Source organism: Brachypodium distachyon, chromosome 3 (assembly GCF_000005505.3).
Source record: "Brachypodium distachyon strain Bd21 chromosome 3, Brachypodium_distachyon_v3.0, whole genome shotgun sequence".
NCBI classification, from domain to species: domain Eukaryota; kingdom Viridiplantae; phylum Streptophyta; class Magnoliopsida; order Poales; family Poaceae; genus Brachypodium; species Brachypodium distachyon.
In genome coordinates, this window is record NC_016133.3 from 33,171,863 (window position 1) to 33,184,350 (window position 12,488).

The 12,488-nt window shown below is 50.2% G+C and overlaps 1 protein-coding gene across 1 annotated transcript; it reads right to left on the minus strand.

Moving 5' to 3' along the window:
* Positions 1 to 792: 792 nt before the first annotated feature.
* LOC100842250 lies at positions 793 to 3,043 on the minus strand. Its single transcript, XM_010238334.1, has 5 exons — positions 2,633 to 3,043; positions 2,397 to 2,519; positions 1,630 to 2,318; positions 959 to 1,353; positions 793 to 818 (listed from the first exon to the last, which is right to left on the minus strand). The coding sequence occupies exons 1-5, from the start codon at positions 3,041 to 3,043 to the stop codon at positions 793 to 795; spliced, it is 1,644 nt and encodes a 547-aa protein (XP_010236636.1).
* Between the last annotated feature and the right edge of the window lie 9,445 nt (positions 3,044 to 12,488).

The window sequence follows — 12,488 nt, forward strand, 5'->3', positions numbered from 1 at the left end:
CTTCGTGCAAACTTCTTGAAGATGTCAACTACTGTGCTCTTATCATCCAAAAAGAACACCCAAGTGAAACGTGAATAATCATCAACAATCACAAAGCCATATGAGTTACCTCCTATACTCATGTAAGTTGTAGGACCAAAAAGATCCATGTGCAGCAGCTCGAGAGGTCTTGAAGTAGACATGACGTTCTTCACAGGATGAGACACTCCGATTTGCTTCCCAGTTTGGCACGCACTGCATAAACGATCTTTTTCAAAGGAAACGTTCTTCAAGCCTCGGATGTGGTCGCCTTTGACAAGCTTGTTCAAATTCTTCATGCCCACATGACCGAGTCTTCTATGCCAGAGCCACCCTAGAGAGGATTTTACAACTAGACACATAGGGGGTGAGTATGAGGAGTCTTCAAAATTTAGAAGATAGAGGTTACCCTTTCTTCGCCCTCTGAAGACAAAAGTTATCCTTTTCTGAAGTAACATACACATATGGTCTTGTGAAGCAAACGATTAGTCCATTATCACATATTGAGCAACTGATAGAAGATTATATCCAAGTGATTCAACAAGAAGTACTTCATTGATAGACAGGTCATTTTCCTTGGAAATAGCAATTTTGCCGAGACCGATTACCTTTCCCTTACCATTGTCACCAAAAGTGATGTTCTCATGATGTTGAGGACCAAGTTCTAAAGAGCTAAACATTTTCTTCTCACCGGTCATGTGATTCGTACATCCGGAGTCCATGACCCATTCTCTTCCTCTGGATGCATATGCCTACGAAGAAAGTTAGGCTCGTTTAGGCACCCATGTCTTCATGGGTTCCTGCATGTTAGTAGAACTTGAAGAACACAAGGCATTACGGAAAAATGTAATGACAGATTTTTGCACCCAGATTTGAGGTTTTGCATGTTCTCCACGCATTATGGTTCCAGTGAAATTAGCTCTCACTTTATTATCCTTACCCATCTTCAGAATGTAAAATTCATTAACATGGAATATCGGGTAAGCACGTGAAGTATTGGGACGCTTTGAAGCATCCTTACGGGGATTCAGATTTCCCACAAATGGAGGAACCTCAATATACTTCCCTCTTCCCTGGACAAACATGGTAGGGGGATATTGCTCAGGGAGCCAAGCATCACCATTAACATTGTACTTCCTCTGAAAACCGATACCATCCTTGCATCGGTGAGGAATTTGAAGACCAAGAATCTGGTTCAAGGTTTCAGTCCCTTGGTGACACTTGAGGATACCAGCCTCAATCTGCTTCTTCAACTTAGCATTTTCTTCAGCCAGTGAAAGATCACTAGGTGAAGGGTTAGTGACAACAGAGCAAGATTCACTAATACTAGTAAAGCTAGAAGCAATATCGGGTGAATTAGGAAAATCAGTTTGAGTCACAGCATGTGAATTAGTGATTTGAGAAATGTTGTTCAATGAAGAATTGCGTTTAGGGCATACTTCAGAGGAATCACCGTGTTGAGGTAAGTCAACTAGCTTAGAATTGAGATCAAGATTCTCAGTTTTGAGGTCCTCATGAGAAATCTTCAGATTTTCATGCTCGAGTTTAATCGAAACATAGTTAAGACTAATCTCAGCATGAGTTTTCTTCAGATCCTTATGAGCCTCTTACATGGCCCGAAACTTAGACTTAAGCCTTTTGAGTTCATTAGCCATGTTAGTGTTCTTCTTGATCTCAGTGATAAGCAGGTCTTCTTGCTTCTCAACGATGAACTGAAGTCTTTCATATGTGATGGGTTCAGATTCTTCATTATCAGTTTCATCATTATCATTAGAGTTTATTTCTTCACTAGGAGATGATACCTTAGAGGATTTTGCCATGAAGCATGATGGTGAGGAACGATCGTCTCCGGAGGCATCTTCAGATGAATCTGCAGAGTCAAACAGTGAGGTCTTCTCTCTGGCAGATGTAATAGCTATGGCCAATCCGGCGACACCGCCTTCAGACTCCGAGTCAGATGATTCTTCAGATGATGAAGAATCTGAGTTCCATTCACCAACATGTGCTCTAGAGTAGTACTTGCCCTTCTTGTGAGCAGAGTCCTTTTTCCAATCCTTCTTCTTGTGACGATCATGGTTCTTCTTGTGAGAGTGCTTCTTGAAGCTTTTCTTCTCCTTGTCTTCATCAGCTTTCTCGGGGCACTCAACAATGAAGTGGCCTTTCTTGCCACAGTTGAAGCAAACTCTCTTAGCCATATCAGACTTCTTCCGATGAGCTGATTTCCGAAACTTGGAGGAGCTGGATTCACCTTGATACTTCAGTTTGTTTCCAAACTTACTTCCAAACTTCTTATTGAACCTCTTCACAAAAAGAGCAAGCTCGTCATTTGATTACTCATCAGACGAAGACGATTCTTCGGATTCTTCACTGGAGCTGACAATCTTCTTGGACGATTTCTTGGCCTTGAGTGCAACATTGTTCTTCTTCGAACTGGATCCCGAACCATGGATCAATCTCTTCTCTTCTTGGTCAAGTTCATAGGACACGATTCTTCCAAGAACCTAGGTGGGAGTTAATTCCTTGAAGTGTATTCCATGGGAAGAGCTCGAAGAAACCTTCTGTTTTGCATCAAGTTAGTGATATTGTGATCATCAAGAGTATTCAGCTCATTCACGATGGTGCTCATGCGATCGTAGAGTGAAGAAACGGTCTCATTGGGCTCAAGCATAAGACGGTCAAACTGACTGATGAGGCGAGTAACTCTAAAATCTTTGACAGTGGTTGTCCCTTCATGGACTTCAGCGAGAAGATCCCAAATCTTTTTTGCGTCAGTAAGATTGCTAATCTTGTTGAGCTCACCATCACTGACAGTTGAGAAGATGATATCACAAGCTTTGGCATTTGCTTGATAATTCTTCAGAGAGATGGAGTCATATCTAGAGATGGGTCCCTGAGGAACAACAAGGCCATTTGTGACTACTTCCCAAGCACAAGGGTCAGTAGATATGATGTGAGTCTTAATGCGATTTTTCCAGAAAGCATAATTGGTACTGCTAAGAACAGGTAACTTCCCTTCCTTAGACATACTTCTTCCTCAGGTGGTTAAACCAAAACAAGAAAGCCTTGCTCTGATACCAAGTGAAAGATCGAGTATGTCACAGAGGGGGGGGGTGAATGTGACCAGTTTTAATTCTTTCTTCAAAATGAAGACTGAAGACTGAATACAGTCACAGTACTTCAACAATTTTTAGAGTAGCAGCGGAAAGAAGAAAGATGAACAGGTTTATAGCAGCGATGAAGACAGAACACAATGAATCAGTTATACTTCACAAAGTAAAAGTTGAGGAACGAAATCACCAAGACTGAAGAGACAGGGATTTGTTTCCGAAGTTCAGATTGTTGGCACAATCCTACGTCTCTGTTGTGGGGGCTGAGTCATTCAAGACTCGCGGACACACAAGTCCACCCAATCCTCCTGAGCTAAGACCGAAGTCTCGCCCAGTTACTCGCGGCAGATCTTGAGATTATCTCCGGACCTTCACAGACTGGTTGATGTCAAATCACAATCTTCGATTGCTCTTCAACACTGACTCCTAGCCGTCTAGGTGATGCCAATCACCAAGAGTAACAAGCTTCAAGTGCTCGGCTAGAGAGGGGATCCCATTCTTCACGCTCAGTTCAGCTCTAAGGGTTTTATTAGGTGTTCTTCAAAACAACTCACTCGGGATCACCGCCGAATTCTTCGGGGTGGGTCGTCTTACATAGCCTTGGCCACAGCTGATCTAGCCATTGTGACCCGTTGGATAAAGTGAATTTGAGCCTCCAGCTCACACTTTATCATTTCATCTCACAACGGTTAGATTAGGTAGTCAAGCACGAAAGCGACAGATTTTCAAACACATTTGAACCCAGAGTGAAGACTTCACGCGGAAATTTCTGTGAAGCCTGAAATGCTTCATTCTTCACTCCGACGGAAAACACACACAGAAAATGGTTTACGCCTAAGCTGAACATGAAGAATAAGGTTTCACCTAAACCAGCTCCACACTTCAAACCCCCCTTAATAGTACGGCGTTCCTATACTCAAGTGAAGAAAAAGTTACGGAAAGATCTATGAAGAATGCTATGCTTCACGTTCTTCACTGAGTTCTTCATGCTTCACACCAGTACCTGTACTTCAATTTTTAGGGGTCATTGATGCTGGTTAAACCAACTCTTCTGCGGAACTAAAACCTAAAACACTCAGTGTACCTCATTAGTTCCTCAACCATGTTGTCATCATTCATCAAAACTCATACAGGGGCAAGGTTTCCCTTTCAGCGGGACACGAGCAGAATCCCTTGGAGGAGCTTCTGCACCTGCGGGTACCTCGTACGGGCGTCGCGCAGCACCGTGCTGATGAAGTACACCAGGTGCTGCCCGAGCCGCTTGCGCGGCGCTGTCGCTGCCGGCTCGGGGGTGATCGCTGGGTCCAAGGCGGTTGCCGGGGGCCGTTCAGCCCCCTGCCCCGCAGCCTCAGTCCCTGAAACGTCTTCCTCCCTCTCGGCAACCAGCACCGAGCTGACCACCTGGCCAGTCGTTGCGAGGTAGCGGAGCAGCGGCTTGCCCGGCTTGTGGGCAACGAGGACGAGCGGCGACTTCAGGTACTGTTTGAGACCCTGGAACGCCGCCTCGGCCTCGGGGGTCCAATCCAACGGGCCCTTCTTCTTCATCACCTTGAAGAAAGGTAGGGCGCGCTCGCCCAACCTTGAGATGAAGCGGCCCAGCGCGGCAACGCAGCCGTTGAGGCGCTGGACTTCACCTTGCGGGGAGCCTCCATCTTCTCGATAGCTTCTATCTTCTGTGGGTTGGCTTGTATCCCCCTGCGTGAAACCAAGAAACCCAGAAGCTGGCCCGAGTCTACACCGAAGGTGCACTTCTCAGGGTTCAGCTTGAGTTTGATCCTGCGGAGGTTATCAAACGTCTCCCACAGGTCATCAATCAGCGAGTCCCCGCGCTTCGACTTGATGACGATATCGTCCATGTAGGCCTCCACGTTCCGACCTAGATGGGGTCCCAAACACTCGTGCAACGCGCGCTGGAATGTTGAGCCCGCGTTCTTCAACCCGAAAGGCATGCACGTGTAGCAGTAGCAGCCAACCGGGGTGATGAACGTTGTTTTCTCCTCGTCTTCGGCCGCCATCTTGATTTGATGGTAGCCGGAAAAGGCATCTAGAAAGCTCAACAAGTCGCAACCAGCAGTGGAATCAACTATTTGATCGATACGGGGTACAGGGAAAGGGTCCTTGGGGCAAGCACGGTTAAGATCATTAAAATCTACACACATGCGAAGCTTATTCCCTGCCTGGGCACTACTACAGGGTTAGCTAACCAATTGGGGTACAGAACTTTCCTGATAGCCCCCGCAGCCTTGAGCTTGTCCACCTCTTGCTTGATGAAATCTTTGCGCTCCTACGCTTGCTGGTGAATCTTCTGCTTGACGGGGCGGGCGTCTGGGCGCACCGCGAATCGATGCTCAATCACCTCCCTAGGGACTCCGAGAAGGTCCGACGGCTCTCAAGCGAACACGTCGGCATTCTCCCGGAGGAAAGTGATGAGGGCGCTTTCCTATTCGGCAGTGAGGTTCGCACCGACGGTGACGGTGCGTTCCTTATTGCCGGCTTGGAGGGGCAGCTTCTTCACCTTGGCAGCCTCCTCCCTGAGTGAAGCGACCGCCCTCGTACAAGGGTTCGATCTCTGTGCTTTAGTGCTAGTCCCTGTATCGACTCACTAGCACACACAGTTTCAAGATGTAATATCATAGAACAAAGGCCTCAATATTACAACGAATCATCCAGAATTTAAAGGTACTTACAACTCGCATAACCTCACGGGTTAGCTGGAAATAAAACAACTGTTTAACAGCGGAAAACGGAAGATACAAGGGCACATCAACACCACGGTGAGAGCGTGTTGGAATGTAAGCCCGTAACCCAAACATGCAGAACGTACATCTTACTCGTCGTCGGAGCTTCCTGCATCATTAAACAATGCAGCCACTAGGGTCAATACATTGAATATATTGGCAAGATTCACTAGGAGTTATAATAGAACCTACCAAGTATATGCAGTATTTGGCAAGGTGGAGTTCAGGCTGTTTGCGTGGAAGCAGAACATAAATTACCCTTCTACAAAGGAATGTTATAATAATGTTAACTAATGGACACGGGGTAGACACACCCATGCTCCTATTAACCTAGAGTACATTGAAGTGGATTCTTCAAGTGCTCCTACCCTGTTCAAACCATTCATTTTATTTAAGAAATTGGAATGAGTGAGACTTTCCTTACAGCTCCACATCTAGTTGCTCAAATTGTCCGTTGCCTGGGACACAGCTAAGTACTTAGTTTTGACGCTCTCGAGAGTTTGTACACATTCCCCACAAGAAACTGACGTGTTAATCCCTTGCTGTCCTCAGGATAGAGTAGCAACGGCATCGATTACGAGATTTTCAGAGGTAATTCCCTAAACCACGAGAGAATCACGCTCCCCCTACATGGCTACCTCAGTACAATTCCTCGGGTTTAGGTTCATACAACTTATTCTTATCTCGCCAGAGCCCATATAGCATTGTGGTTGTACTAGAAGCTTCTAAATAGGAAACTAGTCCAGTCTCGGTTACCCCAGGTGGCATTCCACATTTGCAACCTAGGCGCTCCCCGAATCCACGGGAGAGACGTCCATGGACGATCCATTCCTGAATCCACAGGAACTCGACTCAGAGGGACCCATAGAAATGGACCTGACGTCGCTAATCCTCAAAATCCTCAAAGTAGCCCACCCAGGATGGTTCATTGAATTAGTTGTTTTGCCTTACATCTAACAAAAACATTTCATATAGCCAAAGGCATAACAATATCATAATGTAGATATTTCCCCCACGATACTACCATAGCTTAGCATTCAACTACAATCGATGGCAATTTGGTAGCAATGTAATGACGAGGGTAAACTATACTACCTGGGATTTATAGCTAGCATAGAGGTACGAGTAATAGTCCTATCAATGCATCTCTACCAACAACACTAATGCATAAGTATTTTAAAACCACAATAATAATGGGATATGATCAAAGTGAACTTGCCTTGTCCAAGGTTGTGATAGTTCTCGCACTCTTCGCAACAACAAGGAATACACTCCACACAATCTAAAAATAAAAGAAACATGCACACAATAAACACAACATCCAATGCAAAAAATCATGCCATGATGCATATGCTATGATGACGCACACAAAGGTTACTTCTAAAGTACAAAGTTTCATTTCTGTTTTGAAAAGTTTTTCAAAAGATTTGGATAGATTATACAACATCAAGTGGTAATTAATATGCATGATACATGGATAGGGTTTAAAACAAAAGATTGTGCGGCTTTTGCAACATAGAGCAATATTTAACTTGCATGCCATGATTGTACACAAAATAATTTCTTTTCTGGTCCTAATGGACAGAGAACAAGTTTAAATAATTTTACGGCAAGATAACATGTTCAAAACTATTTTGAAACAATTCATTCAAAATTTAAACCATAATCAACCATTCTGTAAATAGCTACTGTCTAAGTTGTTCAAAACTGAAATTAGACAGTGCCAAAATATTCTACAAGTTGTGACGATTCCAGAAAGGTGCGGAACACAATTTTTGGACAAACGGTTTGAAAGATATGATGCTTTGAAGTTATAGGGCCTTTTCTGTAAAAAAGCATTATCTACTACGGCCGAAAATAAAATAAAATAAAATAAAAAGGGCACTGCCACGTGGCATGGCGGGATTGGCCCGGGGCTAGGGTTCGGCCGACGCGCTAGCTCGCCGGCGGCGACGCGGGGCGGCGCGGCGCGGGCAGGCGGCGCGGGCGAGCGACCAGGGCGGCGCGCGCGGGGCGGCAGCGGGCGCAGCGGGCGGCGGGGTCGCGGGCGGCGCGAGGTGCGGGTGTGCGGGGGCGCGCGGGGCGGGCAGGCGACGGCGCGCGGAGCAGCGCGGGCGTGGGCGGCGGCGCGGGCGCGGTCTTCGCGGAGGTAGCGCGCGGGCGGCGCGCGGACGGACAGGGCACGGGCGGCGGGCGGCGGCTGGCGCCGGGGAAGACGGCGGACGGAGGCGCGGACCTCCAAATCGCGGCCGGCTCGCGTCACAGCGTGCGCAAGGAAGAGAGGAGGAAGATTAGGGGGTTGGCGCGGGCGGAGACTCACCGGAACGGCGGCAAAACGCGAAGAACGGCGACGTCCCTGGAGAACTTGGGCGAGAAATTAAATCCTAACCGAAGGGAAATTGGGCGAGCGGTTTGGGGGAAGTGGAGGAGAAAAGCGAGGGCTTCGGGGTGACGTGCAAATATTTGGAGAAAACGGCCCGAGCGCGGAGAAATCGGAGGTGGAGTCGTGGGCAGTTCGCAGGGCGTGCGTGGCCGGGCTTCTCGGACGGAGGTTGAAGATGACGCGCGGGTCCCACCGGTCAGTGAGAGCGGGCCGGCCGGTTCGGGCTGGGCCAGTCCGGTTCGGTCCGGTTTGACCAGTTCGGTCCGGTTTTTCCTTTTCTTTTATCTATTTTCTGTTTTTGAACCCCAAAATTGATTCGAAGCTCCAAATCACTCCAAATAAAATGCAACAAAATTTGTAAAATCATATTTTCATATGATCTAACTTTTGGAACAAGAATTTCCTGAAAATAAAATACTTAAAAATACATTTGCCTATAAAATGGCTTTTACCACAATACCCTCATGGGTTAAAATGCAAATACTCAAAAGCACGGTCAACGACCAAAATCAAATAAAAACATTTTTTTGCAAAAGGGTTTTCTGGGCAAAATTTTAGGGTTTTGAAAGTGATCAAAGGCAAGGGTGACATGATGCTTATGATATGCAATGCATATGAAGAGTTTTGAAAATTGGGATGTTACACTGAGCTTCTGGCCCTTGCCGGGGCACGAGCTGGAGCCGGCGCTTCCCCCGGCAAGCTCTTGCAGGGCAGCGCGGGCCTTCTTTTTATTCGGGCAATCACCCGGCAAGCCTTCGTCTCCGGCAACATCCTCGTCTCTGGCATCGGCGGCGGCAGCGGCCCTGACGACCTCGCCAACGCACCAGGCCGCGTCCCTCAGGTCACACCTAATGGAGAGGACTCCGTACACGGACGGCATCTTCATGACGCCGTAGGCATAATGAGTCGCCGTCATGAACTTGATCAGCGCCGGCCGACCAAGCATCCCGTTGTAGGGCAATAGGGTGTGCGCAACGTCGAACACTACGTGCTCGGGCCTGAACGCTTCCCGGGACCCGAAGGTCACCGGCAGCGTGGTGCGCCCCATGGGGCGCACGATCCTGGGGTTTACTCCCCAGAAAGGGTCAGTGGGCTTCAGCTGCTCCACCGGCAACTGGAGTTTCTCCACCAACCTGGCGGACAGGAGGTTCTGCCCCGCTCCGTTGTCCACCAGCACCTTGGTCACCGTCATGTTGCTGATGATCGGTGAGACCACGAAGGGTATGACCCCCGAACCCAGCTGCCGCGCTGGGTGACCGTCAGCGCTGAAGGTGATCGGCACGTGCGACCACCTCAACGGCTGCTGCGGCTCCGCGTCTGGCAACAATGCGCATATGTCGCGGGTGAGGCGCTTCACCGTGGCATGAGGTTGGAGAGAGGTTGGAGAGCGTAAGCTCCCCCATGTATACAGGCGACGCTGCGGGGCTCCTGGAAGCCCGGCTCGTCGTCGCCAGTGCAGTCAGACTCGCGCTGCTCCTCAGCACGAGCTCTGTCTCGTCCCCGGAGAGGGCGCTCCCTGCCGACGCGGGCTTGACCGCGCCCCCCCTGGGCTTCCTCTCTGCCGGTGTTACCGTCGGCAGGCCTAGGCCCCGCCCTGGGGTCGTTCGGGCAATCTCGGGAGAGATGCCCGATGTCGCCGCAGTTGAAGCAGGCGCCGGCTGCTCGGCGCTCCTCGTGGCGCTGTCCGCGCCGCCGCTTGATACCCTGCAGGATGTGGCAATCCTGCGCGTCGTTGGTGGAATTGGCGTGGATGGGGCAGCGGGGCGCGTCGCCCTGCCTGCCGCCAGACCTGCCACCAGGCGAGGCCTTCTTTGCAGGCCTCGCAGCAGCCCCCGACTCCGCAGCGAGGACTTGCTTCCCGCTGCGCTTGCGGGAATTCTTCTTCTGCGAACCCTCTCCTGGGCTCGTGGCAGCTTTAGCTACAAGTTCGGGCGCTAAGCGCCCTTCCTCGGCCATGGCATACTTGTGCGCCGAGGCGTACAGATCCTGCGTCGTCCGGATCCAATGCGTGCTCAGCTTCTCGCGCATCTTGGGGTCGCGGACGTTGATGGCGAAGGTGTTGACAATGGCTGCAGCCTCCGCCTCCGGGATGGAGTAGGAGAGACAGGAGAAGCGGTTGACGAAGCTCCACAGCGTCTCTGCCAGCTTCTGCACTACGGTGTGCAGCTCCGCCATGGTTCCCGGGCGCTTGTAGCGGCCCTGGAACGCGCTCACAAACTGCTCGCGCAGGTCCGCCCAAGTGGTGATGGACCCAGTTGGGAACCAGTTGGCTCTGACCTTGTCGTCGGTGCCGATTGCATGCATCCCCAACGTGTAGTTCAGGAGAAAATCCTTGGGATTCACGGTCCTGTCGTAAGTACCGAGCGCGGGCGCTCGGAACTTGCGGGGCCAGGTCACCCGCCGCAGCTCGCGCGTGAACGTAGTGCAGCCGTCCTCAGGGCCCATAGGAGCATCTTCCTGCTCCTGCGGGCGTTGGTGCTCTACCTCGCGCTGGCGCCGGCGCTCCAGGCGCTGACGCAGATCAGCCTGCTGGTGGGCATTCAAAATGCCCTTCGGGTCCCCGCCTCCCAAGCCTCCTTGCTGGGGAGGGTTTTCCCATTGTCGCAAGGCGTGGGGCGCGTCTCCGCGCTCCAGGTTCTGCCCACGGCCGGAGCCTGCCAGGGCGCCTTCGCCCTGTGGCTGTTGGTCGGCGAGCGCGAGAAGCGCGTCCAGCTTCTCGCTCCATGCCTCGTGCACCGGCGTGCCTTGCTGCGGCTCGTACCGCACCATGACCCGCACGGCGATGATGGCCTCTGCTGGGGTTCGCGCGGGAGGCAGCCGGTTTCCCAAACGGCTGCCCTCCGCTCTATCCCCGGACGCACCCGGGTGTGCGGGGTGCGACCCCATCGGCGTCACTCGCGACGCGGTGTGTTCATGGCGCAGCTGACGCTGTGCGCCTTCGTCCCGCGATTCGACTCGCTGGCCGGCGCGGGCGGCACCATGGCCGCACGCGCGGCTGGCTCTGGCACTGGGAGCCGCCGGCCCCCTCAGCCTATTGTCCGCCGACGGCCGAGGAGGTGGTGGTGGCAGCTGCGCTTGCTGTGCTCGTGAGGGTTCAGGGTTCTCCTCAACCTGCGACGCGGGCTGCGTGTCGTGGTACCACGCGTGAAGCGATCCTCCCCCTTACAAAGGGTTCGATCTCTGTGCTTACTGTGCTAGTCCCTGGATCGACTCGCTAGCACACACAGTTTCAAGATGTAATATCAAGATACAAAGGTCAAAAGTATATTACATCGCATTGATCCAGAATTTAGTAGTAACTTACATATTGCATAACCTCATGGGTTATCTCAAAGGAAAATAAAATCTTGCAGCGGAAGGCAGAAGATACAGGAGTCCCATAACAACTCCACAGTCGAAACATGTTGGAATGTAAACTCGCAACCCTAACAATTTGTACCTCACTCTTCACCTGGTTCACCTGCAACATTTAAACGTTGCAGCCACTAGGGGGACAGTACATTGAATGTATTGGACAAGGTGAAGTTTTGGCTATTTGCATAAAAGCGTCAATGTTTAATCCTATCATTTTTAACCAAAATAGTTTTGAATTCTATTGGACACGGGGTAGAAACACCCATGCTCCTATTAACCTAGATACATTGAGTAGAAACATCAATTCTCCTACCCAGTTCAATCCATTTGTTTTATTAGGAAATTGGAATGAGTGAGACCTTCCTTACAGCCCCAATATCTAGTTGCTCATAATTTTCCGTAACCGGGGACACGGCTAAGTACTTAGTTTGACACTCTCGAGAGGTGGTACACTTTACCCACAAGAAATCGACGTGTTAATCCCTTGCTGTCCTCAGGGTAGAGTAGCAACGGCATCGATTACAGGAATTTTCAGAATATATTCCCCCAAACCACCTGAGGGACGCGTTCCAACCTACACTGCTACATACCCATGTCACCTCGGATCTAGGTTCATATTTCTTACATCCATCCTGGCAGAGCCCATAATACCATGTGGTTGTACTGGAAGCTACTAAACAGGAAACTAGTCCAGTCTCTGGTTATCCCGGGTGGCATCCCACATTGTGACGCAGGCGCTCCCCGAATCGCACGGGGAGACGACCATGGATGCTCCCGAGTCACACGAAGAGACGACTCAGCGGGCCCCATAGAAATGGACCTAACGTCACAACATCCGAAAACTCAAAGCAGCCCACTCAGGACGGTTCATTGAATTACTTGTTTTGC